This window comes from Myotis myotis, unplaced genomic scaffold, assembly GCF_014108235.1.
Source record: "Myotis myotis isolate mMyoMyo1 unplaced genomic scaffold, mMyoMyo1.p scaffold_m19_p_16, whole genome shotgun sequence".
NCBI lineage: Eukaryota > Metazoa > Chordata > Mammalia > Chiroptera > Vespertilionidae > Myotis > Myotis myotis.
In genome coordinates this window covers 14163557-14188497 of record NW_023416320.1, presented here as the reverse complement: position 1 = coordinate 14188497, position 24941 = coordinate 14163557, and the positions used below count along the sequence as shown (strand labels likewise).

The following is a 24941-nucleotide window of genomic DNA, read 5'->3' as shown; positions in this document are numbered from 1 at the left end:
TAAGAGTTAGTATGCACTGGCTAAACACATCAACAAGCTTGGTTTTCTGATAATGAAAAGCAAAGCAAGTGCCTTAGTAACCTGTATTCTTTTAGTTTGTTTCACCATTTTCATATGCTATCAAATGGTATATAATTATATACATCAAGTAAAAATAAGGTTATTTTAAAGATGAATTTAATTTTGTTCCCTTTCTATTTCAAATAGCTAATGAGAATTGTGATTATTTTTCCAAGTTGTACCTGTGAAACAAGAAGTTTGTTTACCAACATTTTAATTCACACAACCAAGTGGTTATTGTCTAATTCAGTGATTTTCAAAATGTTTGGTTTCAGAATCCCTTTTATGCTTTTAAAAATATTGAGAACTATTATTAGTCCTTTGGGGCTTCCATAACAAAATACCATAGACTGGCCCAGCCAGCATGGCTCAGTGGTTGAGCATCAACCTATGAACCAGGAGGTCAGTTTGATTTCTGGTCAGGGCGCATGCCCAGGTTGTGGACTCAATCCCCAGTCGGGGGTGTACAGGAGGCAGCCAACCAATGATGTGGCCACGGTGGACACCCTGATCAGTGACTCTCATCATTGATGTTTCTCTCTCTCTCTCTCTCTCACCCCCCCCCCTTCCTCTCTGAAATCAATAAAAATATATTAAAAAAAGAAAAAGAAAGCATCATAGTCAGGAGCCAGTCGAACATATGCCTTCTTCTCCCCACCAGGCCTGATCAGGGTGTTGACCTTGGCCACGTCAGTGTCATAGAGCTTCTTTGCCTCCTCTTTGATCTGGTGCCTGTTGGCCTTGACATCCACAATGCACACAAGTGTATTGCTGTCTTCTATCTTCTCCATGGCTGACTCGGTAGTCGGGGCATTTGACGATGGCATAGTGGTCAAGCTTGTTTCTCCTGGGTGCGCGCTCCCGAGATATGTAGGCGGCCTTCGGAGCCTCATTGTCTTTGGCCTTCGGAAGGTGGGTGATGCGCGGATGTTTTGTGTGTGGCTGTGGACGCCTTTTAACACTGCTTTCTTTGCCTTCAAAGCTTTGGCTTTGGTTTCGGCTTCAGGCGGGGCAGAGGCTTCATTCTTAGCTTTTGGCGCCATCTTCCTCATCAGTTCTTTGGACCAATGTCACACAGAGTGTCTTTTGTCCGTGTTTCAATGAAGACGGGAAAGAAAGCTTATTGTATTTTGAGTGATAATGAATCTGTGAAGGTTTTTAGGATTTTAGAATATAGAAGTAGAACATATGAACTCAATGAAGAAAGTGAATAGAGAATATAAACAGTACCTTTTTTAAAAGATCACACACATTAGTTTAGGATACTACTAATTGTAAAGGCATTATCTGCCCTCAGAAAGTTTATTTATGAGACACTTAAGCTTTTAGAGTAGAGTGCTCCCTTTAAGTTTCAGAAAGAAAAGTAATGGTTGTATTGTAAGTTTTATATATTATACTTTTATATGTAATATTATATACTATGTAATTAAATCTTACTTATGTTTTATTCAGTATGTTTTAGTATATTTCTGTATTATATAATTACTAGTACTAGAGGCCCAATGCACAAAATTCATGCAAGGGGCTCGGCCCTCACAGCCCCGGCTTCATCCAGAAGGTCATCCACAAGGACATCCAGAAGGACATCCAGAAGGTCGTTCAGCTGTCCAGTCTAATTAGCATATTATGCTTTTTTAATTATAGATAACATTTAATGTATTATCAAATATTTATTGAGCAATTATATATTTATAGCAAAGTTATTATGCATTATAATTTTATATTGTATTATTATAATAAACAGTAAATGAACTCAACATTAGAACAGTAAAAGTGAGTCCTGGGATCATAGACAGAGCAGGTCATAATGTGACAGAGTGTGATGCTTAGCTGGCCAAGTGAAGTTCATCTGCTGGAGTGAATGGCCAGATCCAGCGGACGTATAAAAAACGAGCTGTATTTAAACATTTAACATTTTCTTTTCCACTCTGTAACTTTGAGAATGATCCTTTCTCACTTTAAGAATATTTATTGAGTGTGGTGGCATTTCAATTACTGGTCATTTGGTTAAGGCATGAATTTGAATTGGATGTACTGTGACACTGTTGTGCAAAAACCAGGCACTTAGCAGGTAAGCAAACTGGACTTTGGATTTTAGTTGCCTAATAGCCCAATAGAAGTTAGGGGTGATTTGATCTTAAACTGCAGTAATAGAAATATAGTATTCATAAAGTAGATGATAGTTCTTTACTCCTCCCTTAAACATATTCTGAGTAGTGTTTATTTCTGAGTAGTGTTTATTCCTGATGGAGGACACTAAGATTGGAACACTTTGGGAAGAAGATGTGAATATACTAAAAATTATGTCAAAGCTGATAGAGGTGGCTTAAAAAATTATGAGCCCTGAGGCCATCTGTCTTTGTTCAGGAACTGATTTCTGCCTTACCTCTTCTATGTTTCCAGCAAGAATCATAGTAAACGTCAAAAATTAATAATTTTTACCATTCCAGAAATAGAAATAGTAGCTTGCTTAGCATTTTAGTCTTTTGTAGTGCTTAAAATTGGAAAATGTAGGTATCATATTAATAGTTATTATGCCCTTTCAAGTGAAAAACATTGTCCTTTTATGCCCTATAAAAAGGGTATAAAAGGTTGAATCTTCATGTTCGTCGTATCTTATGCTTTGCTAGCAAAATTCAAATTTATCCTTACTCCTTGGAAATTTAGGGTGAAGCTGGTTAGATAGTTCCATTAAGAATATTCTTCTATCTTATTCATATTATGCTGTGACCCTATTGGAACTAGAAAAACTATGGGTTTTTTTTCTATTTTCCCTTCTATATTTTTCCATACTTTTGCCTCTGACTTTTTAAAATATTTTACTACCATATAGTTCTTGATTGTTATTTCTTTAGTGACCTTCAAGAAACCAAGGAAATACCTGCCTTGATTAGAGCTAATGATCAAGTGCAATATTTTGGTCCTTAAAAAAAAACATTACTTAGAATAATAGAAATAAATAATAGGAATAAATATTGCTGCATTTATTCTTAAGTAACTGTGCTAATGTAGAGTTTATTATCATTAAATCTGCATTTAATTATAAGCAGCGGGGTATAGGATTTCCTGCTTGCAGTAGAAATGTGTGGTTTTTGCTAACGGGTCCAAGAGTAATAAGAGAGAATCCTAAGTATGAGTGATAGATTCATATAAGTTTATATACTTGCCCTGATTTGTACCTTTTATTTTTCTTTATTATTATTATTTTTTTACTTTGGTTATTTTTTTTTATTGCTTAAAGTATTACAAAGAGTATTATATATGTCTCCTTTTTCCCCCCCTTGACAATCCCCCGGCCTCCCCTAACCTCCATTGTCTTATGGTTATGCTTATATGCATGCATACAAGTCCTTTGGTTGATCTCTTACCCCCACCTCCCGCCCCCCAATCCTCCCCAGCCTTCCGGCTGTAGTTTGACAGTCTGTTCGAGGCTGCTCTGCCCTGTATCTATTTTTGTTCATCAGTTTATACTGGTCTTTATTACCCATAAATGAGTGAGATCATGTTTTTTCATATATATTTATTGATCTCAGAGAGGAAGGGAGAGGGAGAGACAGAAGCATCAATGATGAGAGAGAATCATTGATCAGATGCCTCCTGCATGCCCCCCCTACTGGGGATCAAGCCCAAAACCCAGGCATGTGTCCTGACCGGGAATCCAACCATGACCTCCTGGTTCGTAGGTTGACGCTCAACAACTGAGCCACATCAGTAGGGCTGAATTATACCTTTTAAGTGATCATTTAAATCTTTCCCATCTTAGAGTAGTAAATATTGCTGTTAGAATGCTCGAAATTATTTCCTGGACAAGTTCAGTTTTATCGCTTCTTGAAAAAATGAGAATGAAACTTGGAGTAATTCTAAGGGAAGTAGGCATGTTCAGTCTGTTTCCTCCCAACTCTGTTCATCCTCAGTGACAAGCTCAGCTCAGGTACCAGGTGATCAGAAAACCTATTCGAGGAATCTGGACAGCAAAGGGTCAAAGAAATCAAGACTCTAGGTGCGGACAGCAAACCCAGTCAGGCTGCATGGAGGGCTTTCAGACAGAGCGATTTCTTCCTAGCATGAGCCTCTTGTGTTTCCTGTTGAGGTTACAGGGCTGAGCTATGTCCTGTGTGACAGTCTGACAAATGTTCTTGTATTTTATCATCTTGCAGATTCTGACCCTCACTGACCACTTGCCCAGTGTTCTCAGTGGCCCAGAGACTTCAGACTCAACATGCTTGCTTTCTAAACTCTTTCTGTACAACATTAACCATCTTCCAGTCACTCAGCCTTCTCCTTTCCCTTTTCTCTCTTTCCTTTGAAATATCTCCCTCAGCCTTCACTGTATCCCCTATTGCTACTGTTCTACCCAATGCTCTGATCATCTTACATATAATGAATGTGTATATGTACATGTTTTATTAAAGGTAGGTTCTAGAAAATGTTTATAAAGATTTTTTTTAAGTCTAAGTATACCCTCTTTCTCTGTTATTTTTTTTTAATCTTTATTGTTGAAAGTATTACATAGACCCTCCTTTTCCCCCCCATTAACCTCTTCTAGTCCACTCCTGCCTCCAGACTCTCACCACCCATTGTCTGTGTCCAGGGGTCATGTATATATATGCATACAAGTTCATTGGTCAATCTCTTCCCCCCCATCCTCCCCTGCCTTCCCTCTGAGGTTCAACAGTCTGTTCATGCTTCTATGTCTCTGGGTCTGTTTTTGATCATTAGTTTATTTGGTTCATTAGATTCCACATATGAGTGACATCATGTGATACTTATCTTTCTCTGACTGGCTTATGTAGCTTATGTCTTTTCTCTCCATGTTAGTATAGGAACAATAGATCTTTTTTCTGAAATAGACCACTTTTATCTTTCCTGAATTCCAGTCAAGATACTTCTACCCCAGATACTGTTCCAGCTGTCACAGGGGCTGCCTAGGAGGTGGTTGTGTGTCCTCGTGGTTAAGAGTCCAGCCTCTGAAGCCTTTGCCTGGGTCCCGGTCCCTGTTGTGACACTTACTACCTTTTTGTGATCTTGGGAAAATTACTTAATTTTGGTGCCTCCACTTTTTTCCTCCTCTGTTAAGTAGGGATAATACTTAGATTAAATGAGAAAAGGAGGTACCTGACACTGATGTCAGCAGCAGCTTGGGATCCACAGATCTGACCACACATGCCTCGCATTAAGTCACAGGCCTTGAACCTCTGCGCCATAAATTTCTGACCTGCCACAGAAATCTCATTTTTAATACTGTGCACCATTCTCAGCCTTTAAGTTTTCAAACTACTACCCTGCTCCTAAATTAACAGTCAGACAATAGGTATCTGGTTTTGATACTAATCACCTAACTACCTATTCTGGTTTTTCTCAGTCAAAGTGCCTTTTATTGCTTAATGGGCACAGTACAGTGTGGGCAAAAGTAAACGTCCAGTTGTGAGTATGTAAATTTATTTTGTATTATTATTTATTAATTAATTGTATTGTTTATTTGTATTATGTAAACCTACTTTTGCCCGCTCATCTTTCAATATTCTGCATGATTTACTTGGTAACCTTCAGGATCATTCTTGTTCTCATCCCATAGGGCTATTCAACAGCTGCCATTTGCTTACTGTTTTTTATTTTGGAGATATTTTAAAGTACCTTTATTTCTATTGGGATCAAATCAAACCCTTATTAGTAGCCTCAACATTTTTAATTGTTTTTGTATTTATCAGCCAAAATTGAGTTAATATTTATAAAACACTCTATATTGTGATGACCAAATGATAGGGGCCACCATTGACTATAAATGCTACCCTTTATTTATGAACAGGGTGAGATTTGTTCCATAGTGAAACTCTCACAAAACTAGCAGAAGCATGTAAACACTTTGGTTTAAAACAGAAGAGATTCATTTTCTAAAGCAAGGTTTTGTATGTGTCTCAACCCCATTCTTACCCTGGCTTCTACCCATGTCAGATAAGCAGTTAATCATGGCATCATTTCTCATTCTTCCCAGAGCAGAGTGGTGCCCAGTTACATGTTGGATGAACAGTCATTGGGTTCTTTCCCACTTCGCCTTCTTTCTCACACAGCCTTCGTGGCAGTCTCAATACCGCACTCCTGCTGTTACTGCCAACCGACCAATCTGATTTGGCATATTAGATGGTGTTACTCATTGACAGTTTACTGTAATTCAAGCCGTGTGCTAAGTCCTTTACCAAAATAACCATAGTTAATCCTTGTAGCATTTATGCGGTAGGTAGTGTTTTAATCCTCATTTACAAGTGAGACAGTGGAGTCTTAAGTATTAGTAAATTGACTGCAACAAGTCACCAAAAATCTTTTATATAAAAACGTGTAATATAAATTAATAACATTAAATGTAATAAACTAAGAAAAATGAAATTACAGTTGATAGTAGTTCTTAAGCTAAAGTGTTATGATGAATTGGGAATAGAAAATTATTATAAGAAACTGAAATAATGAAAAAATAGAGGACTCAAGAAGAAGCCAATTGGAAGATTGGGGCAGATGTGTAAAAGATAAAACAGGCCTAAGAGGTGGTGAAGGCAGTCTCAATTTCTGACTTGGAAATTTTGAGTTTTAGTCATTGTAGGGCCTGGCTTTACTTTATTTCCTGTGCTTGAAAATCTTTGAGATTGCCTGTGGTATTCTTAAAGTAGATTTCCTTTTTATTTGAATTAGATGAAGTGACTATTTAACTAAATGATGCCTAAATCAGTAAAGATTAAGAATACAGTAGGTCCCTTATTTGTGGGTGGTACATTCCAAGACCTCCGGTGAATGCCTGAAACAGTGGATGGTACTAAACACTATATATGCTGTTTTATCTATACATATATAACTGTGATAAAGTTTAATTTATAAGTTAGACATGTAAGAGATTAACAACAATAACTAATAATAAAATAGGGCAATTATAACAATACTAGAGGCCCAGTGCATGAAATTCATGCACTTGGGGGGGGGGGTGTCTCTCAGCCCGGTGGCCTGTGCTCTCTTGCAATCCGAGTGCCCTCAGGGGATGTCTGACCTATGGCTTAGGCCCGCTCCCTATAGGGAATGTGCCTAAGCTGTCAGTTGGACATCCTTAGTGCTGCTGCGGAGGCAGGAGAGGCCCCTGCCACCACCGCTGTGCTTGCCAGCCATGAGCCAGGCTTCTGGCTTAGTGGCGCTCTCCCTGTGGGAGCGCACTGACCATCAAGGGGCAGCTCCTGCATTGAGCATCTGCCCCCTGGTAGTCAGTGCACATTGTAGCGACCAGTTGTTCTGCCGTCGGGCTGAAACTGGCTCTCTGACATCCCCCGAGGGGTCCCGGATTGCGAGAGGGCACAGGCCAGGCCGAGGGACCCCACCGGTGCACAATTGGGGCAGGGGAGGGACACAGGAGGTTGGCCAGCCAGGGAGGGGCCATGGGATGGCTCCAGGGTGTATCCAGCCCATCTCGCTCAGTCCTGATCGGCCCAGACCCCAGCAGCAAGCTAACCTACTGGTCAGAGTGTCTGCCCCCTGGTGGTCAGTGCATGTCATAGCAACTGGTTGACCAATCGACTGTCTGCCCTCTGGTGGTCAGTGCACATTATAGCTAGCGGTTAAGCAGCCTTAGCATATCATTAGCATGTTATGCTTTGATTGGTTGAATGGCCGACTGGTCAACCAGACACTTAGCATATTAGGCTTTTATTATATAGGATACTGTCATAAAAGTTATGAGACTTTCCCTCTCTCTCTCTCTCTCTCTCTCTCTCTTTCTAATAATCAATCTGATAACAGAAACAACTACTGAATGTCTAGCAAGAGGATAGCATAAACAGAGACAAAGGGATGATTCGTAACCCACATGGGACGGAGCAGCGTGGCGTGAGATTTCATCACGCTATTCAGAATAGCTCAACATTTAAAACTTATAAATTATTTATTTCTGTATTTTCCCATTTAATAACTATGGATCCTGGTTGATCATGAGTAGCTGAACAATGGAAAGCAAAACCTCAGTTAAGAGGGGACTGCTGTATATAGGATATAAAGAGAAGGATTAGAGAAACACCCAATTCTGATCACGTTGAATTGAAATTGGAATGTCCAGTGGGCTTTTGACTATGCAAAATCTCTGGGTAGGAGATTTTAAACCCATGAACTCTAAGTATAGCGGTAAGTATAGGAATGAATGAGATCTTCCCTAGAAAATAAGAAGAGCAGAAGTCTTGGGAATGAACCATGAACAACAGCATATGAGGAATCAGTATGATCGGGAATGAGGGCAAGATTTAGGGCTGAAATAGACCTTAGAGATATTCAAATAGCAACTCCTTATTTTGATACACGAGGAAACCAAGACCCAAAAAGATTTAGTAGTTTACATTATGACAAAGCCACTAAATTTAGGTTTTCTGATTCCAAATCTACCTGTATATTGGTGAAAACTATTAACCCAAAAAGGAGGAAAAAATATTTTTAATGTTCTAATGTTAATCTTACTATTTTCGCATTTGAATTATTCTTTCTCAGGTAGAGAAGGGAATAAGTTACGATTGTACTAGAGAATATCTACGTGCCCCCAATGTATTGTACATGCAAAAATGTGTTGATAAAAAGCCACTGGCTGGATCTGAAACCAGTCATGTTGCAATATGCAAAATTAACATATCAAAATCTATATGAATAACCAGGTGTGGGAGAAACATTATGATATAGTTTTGTTTTTAAAGTACTTATTGTATTAGGAATGTAAAATACTACATTTTAAGATAACCATTCTTATTTATGGGAGATGGGTCTTACTACTATCCTTGGGCAATTGTGTGAAAATATTCATAACAGTATTTTTGAGCATTCATACCAGAACATAAATTCTTTAATTTTTGGTATAAGAGCACCACCTATGGGTTTCTCAGGTATTTTGGGGGGAAAGTTTTTAAACAAAACCTAATAAAATAAAAACCTAATAAAACTCTTTCTTGTTTTCCCCTATAACTAGTCTATTCATTTATTTAAAAGTTAACAATTGTCTGCTTTGTCATAAATTATTCCCCTAGTTTTTGGATGTATCTACCTCATTGCTGTTAAATCAGCTAATAAGTATTTGTGTACTTATATCTCAGTGCAGTATTATGATTTTAAGTTAAATGTAATTGAATCCAGAATTAATTATTATCTTTAATGTAGATGAATCTTTTCATGAATATGAGCAATTTTCTACATTCTTGGGAAGGAGTGATGATTATTTTTTCTTGTTTATTTGTATGCTTGTTTGTATCTTCATAAACTTAAGAATTCTTTAATATATAATTCCAGAATGCTTTGGCAAGGGATAAAAAGAAAAAAGTCTTTTTAATGACTTAGGATATCTTTTCATTAATTATTGTGATGGTAACTCATTAGAGCAGCAATTTTCAACCGTGGTGCTGCAAGAATTTTTAAAACATGCAGTACCTGACTATTTAATCAGGGGCACTGACCTCTTCCCTTAGATTGTCAAATTAAAAGATGACAACGGCCAATCCAATCACTGTCTGGTGTGAATGAATCAAAATTATACCTATTTCTTTTGTCAGAAGAATGTTGTACTTTTGGTGTGCCGCAGAATCTTAATAAGTAGTTTATGTGTGCCCTGAGATGAAAAAAGTTGAAATTCGCTGCATTAGAGCATAGTTAGAAGCAAAACTCTAGCATTCCATTGTTAATAAGCTCTTAAAATAGAATCACATTTGTTTAAAATTAGTCTTTTCCTAAAGGGTCATATTAAAATTAAATTTTTATAAGGGAAATTTTAATCAATGAAATTAAAAACAACAAAGATCCTTTCAAGCTTTAACTGTGGGAAGGCAATCAGATGTGTGCTAGGTTCTTGATATGTCCTTTTGTTCTGTGCCATGAATCTCTCTGTTCTGAAAGTGATTGAAAACAAGATCCCTTTGGCAATGTACTCTAACTCCAGGATAGACCCATTTTAGGCATGAACACTTTAATTGCATGTGTTGTTGTTTTCTTTCAGGTAGTGGGTTATTCTATAGAAATAAGGATTACTAAACTGAGCAGTATAGCTTGCTTTATTTTGGTCTTTGTGGATAAAAACTTTATAGTATACTTCCTAGCATTCTAGCCTAAATGGAACAAATTATAACCTCTGTTAGAGAGAGAGAGAGAGAGAGAAACAAACAAACAAAATAAACAGGGTCATTATTGCAAAGTATAATTGTATAGGGATACTTGCCTTTCTACAAATTGGGTTACCTAAATTTTAAACTAACAGCAGAACCCAAAAAGCATGACATTTCAGCCCACATGTTGTATCAGGCCCTTTACTTGCTTGATTCATTTATTCACTCAACTTATTTAGCTAAGTATGACTAATTATGATATAACTAGTGGCCCGGTGCACAAAAACTTGTGTACTTGGGGGGGAGGGTCCCTCAGCCTGGCCTGTGCCCTCTCGCAGGCTCCCCAGGGGACTGGGCCTAAGCTGGCAGTCAGACATCCCTCTGGCAGCCTGGGAGCCCTCGGGGGATGTCCACTTGCCAGCGGGGAGCAGACCCAAGCTGCAGTCGGACATCCTTAGTGCTGCTGAGGAGGCAGGAGAGGCTCCCGCCACCACCGCTGTGCTGGCAGCCTTCTGCCTGGCTTGTGGCTGAGCAGAGCTCCCCCTGTGGGAGCGTACTGACCACCAGGGGGCAGTTCCTGCATTGAGCATCTGCCCCCTGGTGGTCAGTGTGTGTCATAGTGACCAGTCATTCCCAGTCGTTCTGCTGTTAGGGTCAATTTGCACATTACACTTTTATAATATAGGATAGAGGTCTGATGCACAGGTGGGGGTCAGCTGGTTTGCCCTGAAGGGTGTCCCGGATCAGGGTGGGGGTCCTTCTGGGGTGCCTGGCCAGCCTGGGTGAGGGGCTGATGGCTGTTTTCAGGCTGGCCAAGCCCACCAGCAGGGATCCTCACCCCATGGGGTGTGGCCAGCCTGGGTGAGGTGCTGAGGGCCGTTTTCAGGCTGCCCACAGCCCCTTCAGGGTGGGGGGTCCCGTTGGGGTGCCTGGCCAGCCTGGGTGAGGGGCTGATGGACGTCGACCCAAGCTCCCAGCCTTTCCTTTTTTTGCAGGTATCTGGGATTTATTTATCTTCTATAATTGAAACTTTGTAGCCTTGAACAGAGCCCAGGTCTGGCTGGAAACCTTGGTTGCCCCTGGCAACCCAGGCTCCCAGCTCCTCCTTGAGTGGAGGCCAGGGCAGCTGGAAGCAGGTATCTGGGATTTATTTATCTTCTATAATTGAAACTTTGTAGCCTTGGGTGGAGCTCAGGGCCAGCCAGGGCAGGCGGGAAGCTTGGCTTTCTCCATCGCTGGGGGCAACCCAAGTCTCCTGCTCACTCCAGCCCTGTGGCCGCCGCCATCTTAGTTGGGTTGATTTGCATAGTCGCTCTGATTGGCTGGTGGGCATGACTTGTGGGTGTAGCAGAGTGACAGAATGATGGTTAATTTGCATCTTGCTCTTTTATTAGTGTAGATGAGAGTGTTCTATTACTTTTGGGAAGACAGGTGGTATTGAACAGGCTCTCAGCGCTTGTGGTTTTTGAGTTCAGCACATACTTTTTATTTTTCTGAACATTGCACCCATCACTTCTGATGACTCTCTGTGTACCCCTGGCAGCTACTCTTGTAATTTGCTGCTTCTAATCTGTTACTTTAAAAATCAGAAAAAAATAAATTTGTCTAAATTATATCAACTAAGAGGTTCTAGCATATTAAATTTTCCTGAAGGCTTAAACATTTATTATATATATTTGTAGCCCAGTGACTATTTTTTAAATTGAAAGAGAACAAATTATCAGATTATGAACTGAGTTACGAATAGGTAAAATGTTAAGTGTATTACTGTGGGAGCTCAAGATAGTCAAGGAGAATGATCCAGGAAAGTGTTAGTAGTAGTTTGAACTTATTCTGTATTTTTCTATGATATTCAGATATCTAATCACATAATGATATTTTAATCACTATTTCAAACCTTTATTTTTAAAATAATTTAGGAATTATTCTTGACCCTGTAATACAATTGGAAGTATTATGAATAAGTTTACTACTTTGCAGTAATTTTGAAATAATGTTGGCTGTCTTTATCCAATCATCCACTAACTTTTTAACAATCCAGCTTATTATTATATTTATATGTGCTTTCCCTTAATTATTTTATTCCTAAGACTATTTATATCATAGTCTTTTATTTAAAGTGTCCAAAAAGCAAAGTAGTACTCCTAAGGATCTATGCACAGTAGTTTAGTAAACATTGAATTTTAGGTAGTTTATAATAAAGAAAATAACTGTAAAAGGTGAATTTTGAAAAAAGATGGAAGGGTGGGTGGTGGGTGGTGGGTGAAGCATGCAATTGATTGATCTCATGACTAAAGCTAGCAATTCTGACTCTTAAACTGTTATTCAAAGATCCGCTTTGAAAACCTCCATGCCTCCTCCAAATGTGTACTTAATTAGGAGAAGATAATTTGACTAAAAGGAAGGAAAGTAAAATATCTCATTAGAATAATAAAACCTTTTTAAAGTTTATACCATATTTTACTGTATGTGATTTGATGTGTGAAGTGTTTGTTTTTTAAAAATAAGCACTGATTTACTTAATGTTTTGTTTTAAAGTTTGATAATTAGCTAAGATCGCTTTGGCTGTCTTCCAGCTTGTGGAGAAACTCCAGAACAGATTCGAGCACCGAGTGGTGTAATCACGAGTCCAGGCTGGCCTTCTGAATATCCTGCCAAGATCAACTGTAGCTGGCTCATCAGGGCAAACCCAGGGGAAATTATTACTATAAGGTAATTCTGGCTTCTTTCTGTATTAATAGACACTGTTTTATTACAAAGTATTTCTGTTTCCAAGTATCAATACTCAACATATAAAAAGATGATTTTCAGAAAATGTAATAAATTATAGTTATCAGTATCATCTTAAGGGTCAGAATAATAGTCCATCCTTTCCCTACTCTGAGGACATGTGTTTTGAATTCCTACTGGTGGTAATGGATTTGCACTGAGTCATTCATACTTTTCTAGGCCACTTTTTAACAAAAGGTACACATTTGCAAAATAGCTTATTAGGTTCAAGAGTATAATTTTTGGCCATGGGACAAGTAAACAAAACTCATTAATCCACTTGGAGATCTAGCCTGTAACATCAGTCTCATTAGTAGAGTCCTCTGCCTTAACGAGTAAAACAATAATAGGTATGTCTGTGTGTATAGATGCATGTGCAAAACTTGAAGCAAGCTGATAATGGATAAATGTAGGGTTTAGAAAAACAAGCCTCTGTTTTCACTTTGAAACAAAAGAACATTGGTTAAGAGTACAAAGTTGCAAAGATATTCCTAGGGAAAATAGCTAGAAGTTTAAGATTCTGAGAATAAATACGATATAAATAAGAAAGATTAAGATTCATTTTAAAAACATTTAAAATGGCAGAGAAACACTGTGGGGATAAGATATTAAGGAGAAAATATTTAGTGGAACTAGATATTGCTTGCTTATGGAAATTATATCAAGGCTCTGGGGATGGGGGGCGGAAGGGGCGGGGTGTCTGAAGGGGAGGGGAAAAAGTTGGTGTGCCTAAACAAAGAACTGTAGTTGGCACTGACACACAAGTAAGAATGTCATTCCTGCCACAGAGATTGTGTCTGCAGCAGCACACAGGGCCTTCGACATTCCTTCACTGTCTCATTTCTGTAGGTAAGAAGCATGGAATTTTAAAATTACTAGTAGAAGAAACTTGGCAGATCATAGACTTAAATCCCTTCACTTAACATTTATTAAAATGAGATTGTAAATGGAGCCTACCTTTGTATCGTTTCCCCTCTTTTCTATATCCTTTTATTAATGCGAGAACCATTCTCTCTTGAGACACACAACTGTGGTCTATTCCCATTGTTCTGTGGAAGCCGTAAAACAGAGACCACTGGCTTGTTTTCCTTTGGCCCCCTCAGCCCCAGGCCTCCTCTTCCACTCCGGGGGGAGGTGATTCTCTCCATGCATTGGTGGGATGTGCCATTGAGGTTATCTTTCCGCAAACATACCCAGGTTGGAATCTGAGCAGTATGCCTGTTTTGCTGTTACTTGTAATATGACCAAGTATAAATGTGTGTATAAAATAGCATTTTTACCATAGGGGTTCCAAGTGTTGGATCTTTTTCAACATAAAACTAGAATTTTCAGAGATTTTTGTCTTTTAACCTAAAAAATCCAGCCCCAAAATGAAATGTGCATCCTCCCAGATCAGTTATGTAAAACTTGGAAGTTCTTGCCAGCACGGAGGAGGCTGCATAGATTACTGCCATCTGGTTCTGATCATGTGGTGGATCCTTGAGATTTCACAAGTAAGCCACCCAAAAAACAAGCAGAATACTGAAATGCAGAATAAAATTAGAGGTGAGCTCCATCTCTAAAGGAAGATTCCCTAAATTCTGGAAGGAGTTACTGAATGGATGTACACAACCTAATGAATCAGACAGTGATTTTCATCCTAGTTCTTACTGAAATTATTGTCATGGTAATACCAAACTTTCCATGCACATATATATATATAATCAAGTATCACTTGTGAATAGTGAAGTAAAATCTTAAATTGTTCAAAAGATCAGAGTTTGAAACCTGCTGAGTTCAAGGGGCTTGGTAAATACTTTATAAGTAAAGACAGTGCCCTAAAATTAAGACTTCACCTAAGACTGAGGACAAAGTTGAATAAACTCACTTAACAAAATATAAAATCAAACCTCCACAAGCTCAGGGTGATCGGACAATGATTTAATTGCATGATAGAACAAAAATAGTATAAGAATCTCAGCCTGTCCCTGAGAACACACAAACATTAATTTAAGATCAGCCCTAAGTATGAATGTGAAAGCTAAAACTCTAAAATGTTACCAAAGAACATTGTTGAATATCTTTGGGACCTTGGGGTAGGCAAAGGTATCTTAGAGGGGACAGTAAAAGCACTAAACATAAAGGAAAAAAAATAAATTAGGCTTGATCAAAACTGAAATTAAAAACTCATTAAAAGATACCATTAAGAAAATGGAAAGGCATTCCATACAGGATAGAAGAAAATAAGAAAAAGAGTTTCAATCTCAGTACATACGGAAACACAAAATAGAGCAGTGATAATCTTTTGTCCACCTAATTGGCAACACATTTTTTTAAAAAAACAGAATATCTCCTTTTGCCAGAGTTATGGGGTATAAGGTACTTTCCTACACACTCCATGGAACATTTCTCTCAGTGGAATTTTGACTTTTGACCTAGTAGCTCTACTTCCAGAAAAATATGTCTTAGAGAAATACTTGTTCATGTGTATAGAGAGAGGTGCATATATAAGGATTCTTTAAAACATTATTCATAATAGTGAAAAGTGGAAATAATCGAATTGTCTGCCAGCCTTTGTTATAGTTATTCAGAATATGTAGAGAGAAAATATCCTGGTATAATAATCTTGGATAATTAACTTTATTATAACTTAGTTTAAGGCAGAGGCAAGGAGATAAAGTCAGATCTTCACTTTTTGGTGAAATATGTTATTAGAAAATGATAGTTTGGTTTTTCTTTTTTCATAGCAGTAACTAATTATGTACATGCTTTTATTTACTTGACTTTTTGCTCTTTACTCATGCCCACATTTTGTGAACTACAGGATAATATTTAACTATAAAGTAACTTACGTAAAAAAGGTATTTTCAAACTCTGGGACTTTTCACTGAAAATTTTATTTTTAGTTCTTTATACTTTGCTCAGATTTATGCTATTTGCTCTCCTGAAAATGTAAACTATAAACTTTTCATTAAGCAAGCAGATGACCAGTATAATCTAAGAGACTGCTGGCTTTCTCTGTGTGTGTTAGATTACAGAGTGGTGTTTTGGGTTCAAACACAGGACAATTTAGGATATTCTGCATTAGCGGTAGTCTTTCCTAAACACATACGCACAGAGAGAAGAAGATGGAAAAGGCACCAGCTATCACTTGTTTTTGGAATCTGACATTACTTATAAAGAAGTATTACTCTGGAATCTGAGAGAAAGATGAATATAGGAACAGTGGACAGCATTATTATTTGCTGACTGGAGGCCCATTGCACTAAGAGATCCGTGCAATAGGCCTTCCTTCCCCTGGCTGCCGGCACCGGTTTTCCTCCGGCACCTGGGACCCAGGCCTTTGGTTCAGCCGCAGTGAGGCAGCGGAGAAGCCAAGCCTCTTCAGTCTTCACTCCAGCCGGAGCCTTTAGTCTTCGCTCCACGCCTGCATTTGCAAATTAACTGCCATCTTTGTTGGGTTAATTTGCAGTCACTCTGATTGGCTGGTGGGTGTAGCAGAGTGACACCAATTTGCATGTTTCTCTTTTATTAGTGTAGATGATATAGTTGTATGTCTGGAAAACCAAGGAGATTATACATTTATATATATAAAAGCCTAATATGCAAATTGTCCCCTCGGGAGTTTGACCAGGAGTTCGATCGCTCGCCATGACATGCGCTGACCACCAGGGTGTGCATGGCACAGAACAAAGAAAGGCCCCGGCCGGCAGCCAGTAGCTGGGGAAGGGAGGCCCGGGTCGGCAACCAGAAGGCCCCGATAGGCCCTGATCGCTGGCCAGGCCTAGGGACCCTACCCATGCATGAATTTCGTGCACTGGGCCTCTAGTTGTATTATAATTACCCTATCTAATAGCCTTTTCTGACTTTCTTGTGTGTTTGGTAGTTTTCAGGATTTTGACATCCAGGGGTCCAGAAGGTGCAGTTTGGACTGGTTGACAATAGAAACATACAAGAATATTGAGAGCTACCGAGCTTGTGGCTCCACTGTCCCGCCGCCCTACATTTCTTCACAAGACCACGTCTGGATCCGGTTCCACTCCGATGACAGCGTCTCTCGGAAGGGCTTCAGACTGGCATACTTTTCAGGTGTGTTTCTAAGAAGGAGAAAGGTGCTGAACAGAATTCGACAGTAGTAACTGCTCAGGCACTTGGGAGCCAGTCTCCCGGCAGTGTTCATTTCATCGAGACTGTTCTCCAGGCAGCTGTGAGGGGGAAGTTAGCAGCTAAAGGTCCAGGGGCCCTAGAACTGGGCCTTAAAACGGTGTTTTGTATCATCCTAATGAAATGATTAATTTTATAAACAAAGGCCACTTTGCTTTTAAATATTTTAAACACATTAGTTTAAAAGAACTTTTTCTCCTTTCGCTACTTCCCCATATCCTGAAAGTTACTTCAGAATACATTTTTGTTTGTGAATTACCATTGTCTTTACAAAAAGACACACTCAGATTCACCTCATGGTTTATAGTGTACTGGCTATTTTTAAACTGTATCCAAAGAGAGTGACCAGGTCATGCACATGTGAAGAACTCAGCAGTGGAGCTATGTGTATTTTTTGCTGAAATAATTTTACATCTTCTGAGGTGCATGGCCTTTTTTAGCAAACTTATGTTCATTTCTTTTTTTCTTAAAAACATAGTCTTTGTACTATTTAAGGTTCTGAAGCACATTTTCTGTCACCTATTTACCAATAAACAAGTTGTTAGTGGAGATGTTAGCATTGGCCCAACATTGTCAATTTTGGGACTGTAGGGATCTAATGTTTGGTTTTCTTTCTCTGCCTCGTTGTTTTATATTCAGGACGGTACACTAAGATAGTTAGAATTAGATGAGCATTTCCATTTTTTTCTGTCTTCTTCCCCCATTATGATGATTAAATTTATACCTTTATCTCAGATTCATGCAATATTTTGCAGTTATGTTAAAACAATAGAAACTATAGACTGGAAGTGCTATGTTATGATTACATGAAATGCTATAAACATAAAGTTGATCATATAATCTTAGCAAGAATTTAAGTTAATGGGCCTACAAAATATACTATAATATACATAGCAAAATATTGTGTTATCTATATAAACACCTAAAAAAATATGAGAAAATTGATTTGAAAAGGTGATTCCTGTGGATGAATTTCTCTTTATTTCAAAATGTCTATCATTTCAATGTTTATGCAATAGATTATTTAAAATTTTTAGGCACTATATCCTGTTGGTTTATGTGTCTTACATCATTTTACTGGATGTTCTGCAGTAAAACAGCTTTCTGTAAAAACAGAATTGGTTTGTTCTCTGAGTAATTAGTGAGCTAATATTAATTTGCCATTAGAGCTTAACCTACTTTTTAAAACAAGATTTTTGAAACCCTTTCACTTGGGCTTACTCAACATTTGTTATAAATATATCACTCACTCTTACGCATTTTTTATTTTAAAGAGCATGTTTTTTTCTCCTTACCTCTCCGCTCCCTCCGTCCCTCCCATGTTCTCCCAGGGAAATCTGAGGAGCCACACTGTGCTTGTGATCAGTTCCGCTGTGGAAATGGGAAGTGTATCCCGGAAGCCTGGAAATGCAATAACATGGATGAATGCGGAGATGGTTCCGATGAGGAGATCTGTGCTACAGAAGCTAATGCTCCTACACCCGCTGCTTTCCAGCCCTGTGCTTACAACCAGTTCCAGTGTCTGTCTCGGTTTACCAAAGTGTACACTTGCCTCCCCGAGTCTTTGAAATGTGACGGGAACATTGACTGCCTTGACCTTGGAGATGAAATAGACTGTGATGTGCCAACTTGTGGGCAGTGGCTGAAATACTTTTATGGTACTTTTAATTCTCCCAATTACCCAGACTTTTATCCTCCTGGAAGCAACTGCACCTGGTTAATAGACACTGGTGATCATCGCAAAGTCATTCTACGCTTCACAGACTTTAAACTTGATGGTACTGGTTATGGTGATTATGTCAAAATATACGATGGATTAGAGGAGAACCCGCACAAGCTCTTGCGTGTGCTGACTGCCTTTGATTCTCATGCGCCTCTTACAGTGGTTTCTTCCTCTGGACAGATACGGGTCCATTTCTGTGCGGATAAAGTGAATGCTGCAAGGGGCTTTAACGCTACTTACCAAGTAGACGGCTTCTGTTTGCCCTGGGAGATACCCTGCGGGGGTAACTGGGGGTGCTACACTGAGCAGCAGCGCTGTGATGGGTATTGGCATTGCCCCAATGGGAGGGATGAAGTCAACTGTACCATGTGCCAGAAGGAGGAGTTCCCATGTTCCCGAAACGGTGTCTGTTACCCTCGTTCTGATCGCTGCAACTACCAGAATCACTGCCCGAATGGCTCGGACGAAAAAAACTGCTTTTTTTGCCAGCCTGGGAATTTTCACTGTAAAAACAATCGCTGTGTGTTTGAAAGCTGGGTGTGTGATTCTCAGGATGACTGCGGCGACGGCAGCGATGAGGAGAACTGCCCGGTGATTGTGCCCACCAGGGTCATAACCGCGGCCGTCATCGGCAGCCTCATCTGCGGCCTGCTGCTCGTCATTGCGTTGGGATGTACCTGTAAGCTTTATTCCCTGAGAATGTTTGAGCGAAGGTCAGTATCAAGACAGAACTATAGTGGTAATGCCCTCTACGGTAAAAATACGGCCCAAATATTTACAACGAGCACCTTACTTACTGTGGTTAGCCATATGTCTTTGTTTCATATTATTTTAGAAATAAATAAATATTGTTGATTTAAGAAATTAGTGTGAAAAGCTGAAGACTCAGAAGGCTACACACATTTAAAAAAGTGAATCAGTACTTGGATTTATGACGTGAAAATAGTTGATCTGTATTTACTGGTTCCTATTTTCAGATTAGTCTGTTTTGTAGGAATTTTACAAGCTGCGATTCTGAGCTGTATTTTGTAACCCGTATTTTTATAATTTCAGATATTTGAGAACCTACTGTGTTCAAAGCGCTATACAGATGAATAGAAAAATGAATAAGACAATCTCACAGGTAGTTTACAATTAGGAGGAAGGAATGAGTGGATAGAATAAGATGGCAAAAATGTTAAGTGTTGTAAGAGCTATAAAACAAAGTGGCACGAAAGTACAAAGATGCCTGGTCTCATAAGAAGGATGGGGGAGGCCTTCATTGAACAAGTGCCATTTGAAATCTATGAGTAGAAGGTAGATAGGGAAAAGGTATAGTTGAAAAAACAGCCTGGGAAAATACATAGAGATAGGAATGCCAGCCGTGCTCAGAGGATAAGCATAGTTCAGTTTGTCCGGAGCTAAGCTACATACAAACTAATAGGGGCCCGGCTGGCATGGCTCAGTGGTTGAGTGTTGCAAGTAGGCATCTAGTACCTTTTCCTTGTACAGGGATTTTTAATTTATGAAAACTCAGTGGCCCAGTGGATAGAGCATCGGCCTGTGGACTGAAGGGTACCGGGTTCCATTCCGGTCAAGGGCATGTACCTCAGTTGCAGGCTCCTCCCCAGCCCGGGCCCTGGTAGGGCTCGTGTAGGAGGCAACCAATGGATGTGTTTCTCTCACGTCGGTATTTCTCTCTGTCTTTCCCACTCTCTTCTACTCTCTCTGAAAATCAGTGGGAAAATATCCTTGGGTGAGGATTAAAACAAAAACAAAAAAAACTCAATGATCCAGGCTGCCAGTGTAAAGCCCCTGAGGACACACTGCTTCATCTCTGTTCTCAGCGTAGGGGTTCATAGGTATCAGTAAATGTTGGTTGACTAAGCTTTTACGATGATCAAATATATTAAGATTCATATTGTTTTGATTAGTGATGATTAAAAATAATTTTTTTGCTTGCCTTTTTCTTTAACCCTCTTAATTCCCTTGTTTCTTCTCAAAGATCATTTGAAACACAGCTGTCAAGAGTGGAAGCAGAATTGCTAAGAAGAGAAGCTCCCCCCTCATACGGACAGTTGATTGCTCAGGGCTTAATCCCACCGGTCGAAGATTTTCCTGTGTGTTCACCTAATCAGGTATATCGCAACTCATGATTTCTGTTTCAGTGCCTCTTAAAATGAAACCTGTACTTGAATGTTTGATGACGGACCCGTGACTCTCAACATTTTTGCAGTGAAGTCAAGAGTTATATATGGAGAATTTGAAAGCATCATTGTGTCATTATATCTTGACAGATACCACAACATACAAAAGTATACTTTTCATTCTTCTGACTTGGTTCTATTGTTCTTAAGCATTTTACTCTTTTGATTAATTTAATTAAAACCCAAAGTGAAATTTCTCAAATTGATTCTTCTTCAACTGAACATTTAGAATACTTCAGAATGCATACTAAAATTAACATGCTAGTAACATATTAGTAACATGCTGGAATAGCCCGTCACAGACGGTGACAGAACGTGTGCTGTCACTTCTTCCTGGTTTCACCTGTGAGGGGAGGGGCAGAGGAAACCTGGATCATCATTTGGAAGGAGGTGCCAGTTCACCGTTGTGTCCTGGAAAGGCCGTATTTCCAGTACTAACTGCCAGATTGATAAAGCCATGTTTGTCCCACATTGGAATATTCCTTTTTAATAACCACTAGATGGAGCTTAAAGACTGTCTTATATAATGCGGTAGGCTTGTTTTTTGTTTTGTTTTTTTTCATAATCTGTAAACTCATTCATCTAGAAAAAAGGTAGATTTTCCTTTTCAGTCGGACAATATGTACTAATTAAATCACTCCCATATGTACTACTTAAAAATCACCAATTGCAATAATAAGGATATAATTTAATACTTAATACTAAGCTGGAAAATAAAACTTCATCTTTAAAGAGAAAGAAAGAATTCAAATGTCTCAGATACCTTTATGTAGTGCTGTTAACTAATTAATTAATTTCTTTAGCTTTTTGTTTCCTGTGCCATATTACAAATTTATTTATTTATTTATTCCTGTGCTGTATAACAGATATATTAGTTCCTTTATTTACAAGTCCTCAGTGTCCAGTCACACAACAAATCCTTGAGAACCAACTGTGAAATATAATTTTCACGTTTTGGAAAGTCTCAACCTTGTAATTCAAGATTCACTTGTTCTGTGTTAAAAATCAAACAACAGCAAAAACAACAACAAAAATATGGGCCTAGTTTCCACACTGCTTTAGGTCATTTAGTGAATTATGGTGGCGATTCTTCCATCTTCCCAGCTAAAGAAGTATCAAATTTTATCTTTTGACTTCGGTACACTTTTAGGATTGGATTACTATGTGAAGTTCTTAAATAAGTAGCTGTTATAACTAATATGAAATATCACCTTAAAGTTGCATATAAAAAATGAGGTGTTAAGAGAATCTTACACAGTGAGCAGTGGTTCACATGGTACCTTAGGTTCCGTAGTGAGTTGAGCCTGTGTAGTCAAGAAAACTTCATTCTTCCTTCAGAGACCCTAGCAGTGAGGACAGAATCTTCAGCCACAGCACAGTCTCACTAGAGGGTGTTTCCAATCTTTGTACTTGTTTGCTTTCTTAAAGATCTCTTCTTTTTGTAGGCTTCTGTTCTGGAAAACCTGAGGCTAGCTGTACGATCCCAGCTTGGATTTACTTCAATCAGACTTCCTATGGCAGGCAGATCCAGCAACATTTGGAATCGCATTTTCAGCTTTGCAAGATCACGTCATTCAGGGTCATTGGCTTTGGTCTCGGCAGATGGTGACGAGGTTGTCCCTAGTCAGGGTACGAGCAGAGAACCTGAAAGGAATCACACTCACAGAAGTTTGTTTTCCGTGGAGTCAGACGACACAGACACAGAGAGTGAGAGGAGAGATGCAGCCGGAGCATCTGGTGGGGTTGCAGCTCCTCTGCCCCAGAAAGTCCCTCCCACCACAGCCGTAGAAGCAACGGTGGGAGCCAGTGGAAGTTCCTCCACTCAGAGTGCCCGGGGCGGCCACTCCGATAATGGAAGGGACGTGACCAGTGTGGAACCCCCAAGTGTGAGTCCAGCTCGTCACCAGCTCACAAGTGCACTAAGTCGGATGACTCAGGGGCTACGCTGGGTACGTTTTACGTTAGGTCGATCAAGCTCCGTAAATCAGAACCAGAGTCCTTTGAGACAACTTGATAACGGGGTCAGTGGAAGAGAAGAAGATGATGATGTGGAAATGCTAATTCCAGTTTCTGATGGAGCTTCAGACTTGGATGTGAACGACTGCTCTAGACCTCTTCTTGATCTTGCCTCAGATCAAGGCCAAGGCTTCAGGCAACCATATACTGCAACAAACCCTGGCGTGAGGCCAGGCAGCCGAGACGGCCCCTGTGAGCGCTGCGGTATTGTGCACACTGCCCAGATACCGGACACGTGCTTAGAGGCAACGCTGAAAAACGAAACGAGTGATGATGAGGCTTTGTTACTTTGTTAGGTACGATCACGTAAAGGAAATTACATTCAAGTTGGAGCAATATCCAGTCATTGTTTTGTAACTTTACAATTAAACTAGTATTAATTTAAAAAGAAAAAAGATGCAGGTGATTTCTTATTATTGTATGTTAGCCTGCATGGTTAAATTAAACAATTTGTAACTTTAGAGTTTGCTATTTCAGCAGCTAAACATGCATTATGTATTCATATTGTTCAATGATGTTCTTCCATTTGTTTCTCATTGTTTTTATCCTGGTACTGTAGTTCATGTTAGAAATATGGCTGCTGAAACTCATTCGATGTCAGTTTAATCTATGTTAAAACTATTATTTGTACAAAATATCTTATTTTAATTGAACCCTTTCTGCTTTTGCCAGTACATCTTGTAACTTAATATACTAGAAGTCAAGGTTGTTAATGTACTCCCAATGCAGGGTGGGGACCCTTATACTCACATGTGTTTTTATTTATATATCATTTGTCCAAATATTATTGGATTTCATCATAATAAGAACTTGTTAAAGGGAAAAAAAACTTTGTCTAAAATTTTTTCTCTTATGTTGAACATGCAGTGATGTGAAATTTAGATAAAGTTAGGTAAACTAATGGCAAAAATGAAACTCTTTTATAGGTTTTCTAATCTTGACTTTAATACTCTAATATGGTATTAAACCAAATGGTAAAATTACAAGTCATTTATTTTTCATCTCTATTTAGGGACAGGATTGAGCGGATGAAGATATTCTACTATGCATTAAATCTTGAACTTTGTAAAATATGTACAAAAATTGTACAAGATAAGTTCCAACTGGTGATGTCTTTCCCTGGTATAGGGTTATGCTTGTATTGGACCCTAGGGATTTGCACTAAAATCATATAAAGGTCTCAGATGAGTTTAGTGCATAAGCACTATCACTTTAAATACTATTATTTGCTACCACAATAACTATATATTTCCATAGCTTTGGGGGGGTGAAGGGGGCATTTTTATTACAAATTGAAATTTCTTTGCTGGTTTTATATTTATTTGTTGTATTTAAAGACTGCATTATTATAAGAAAGTGACTTTTTCAATATATTTTATTCTTGAGGGGGATCATGCTACATGTTGAAAAACAAATCATTTAGATCAGCCCCTATTTTAAGTAGAGTAATTTGCAAACCCCACATATTATTTTTATTGTCCATTCCTGTTTATTTATTCTTTAGCTGTCTGTTTTCGTAGCTTAATGATTATGAAGTATGTATTTGTGTGTGATTATTGCTATTTATTAAGTTTTAAATACTTTGCTGAATGTCATTTTAAAGCATGTTTGAGGTCTTGTGTATTTGTCGTGTTATGCTGTCAGGAGAAACTGACTGAAATGTTTTAATATGTATCAAAATTAAAGTGACTTTTTTTGTATTGCTTTGAGGTACTTTTTAAATCTAAATTGCTCTTTACTTTTGTTTCATTTTGGTGCATATACAGATTCAGGCCTTCAAGTATGTAGCATGTCTCTCAAGAAGAAACAACATGGGGTTTGGGGAGTTCTTCCTTAACTGCTTTTTAGGAAAGTTGTTGCTTATACCAGCACTGGGGGATGAGACTCCCTGCGGACCTGCATGTTACTTGCCTTGGAAAAACTACCTCTGGTTGATGTATCATCAAT

The 24941-nt window shown here is 38.8% G+C and overlaps 1 protein-coding gene and 1 pseudogene across 2 annotated transcripts in view; one reads left to right on the top strand and one right to left on the bottom strand.

Annotated features, from left to right (window-relative positions):
- LRP12 (LDL receptor related protein 12) overlaps positions 1–24698 on the top strand; it is a 48964-nt gene extending 24266 nt beyond the window's left edge. For both annotated transcript variants that reach the window (XM_036338031.1, XM_036338032.1), the window contains 5 exons: positions 12734–12869; positions 16792–16994; positions 18401–19505; positions 20777–20909; positions 22424–24698. In XM_036338031.1, the coding sequence (XP_036193924.1) occupies positions 12734–12869; positions 16792–16994; positions 18401–19505; positions 20777–20909; positions 22424–23290 (2444 nt within the window). In that variant the 3' untranslated portion in view covers positions 23291–24698. The remainder of the gene's footprint in view (positions 1–12733; positions 12870–16791; positions 16995–18400; positions 19506–20776; positions 20910–22423) is intronic.
- Positions 654–1103, bottom strand: LOC118670746 (annotated as a pseudogene).
- Positions 24699–24941: the final 243 nt, after the last annotated feature.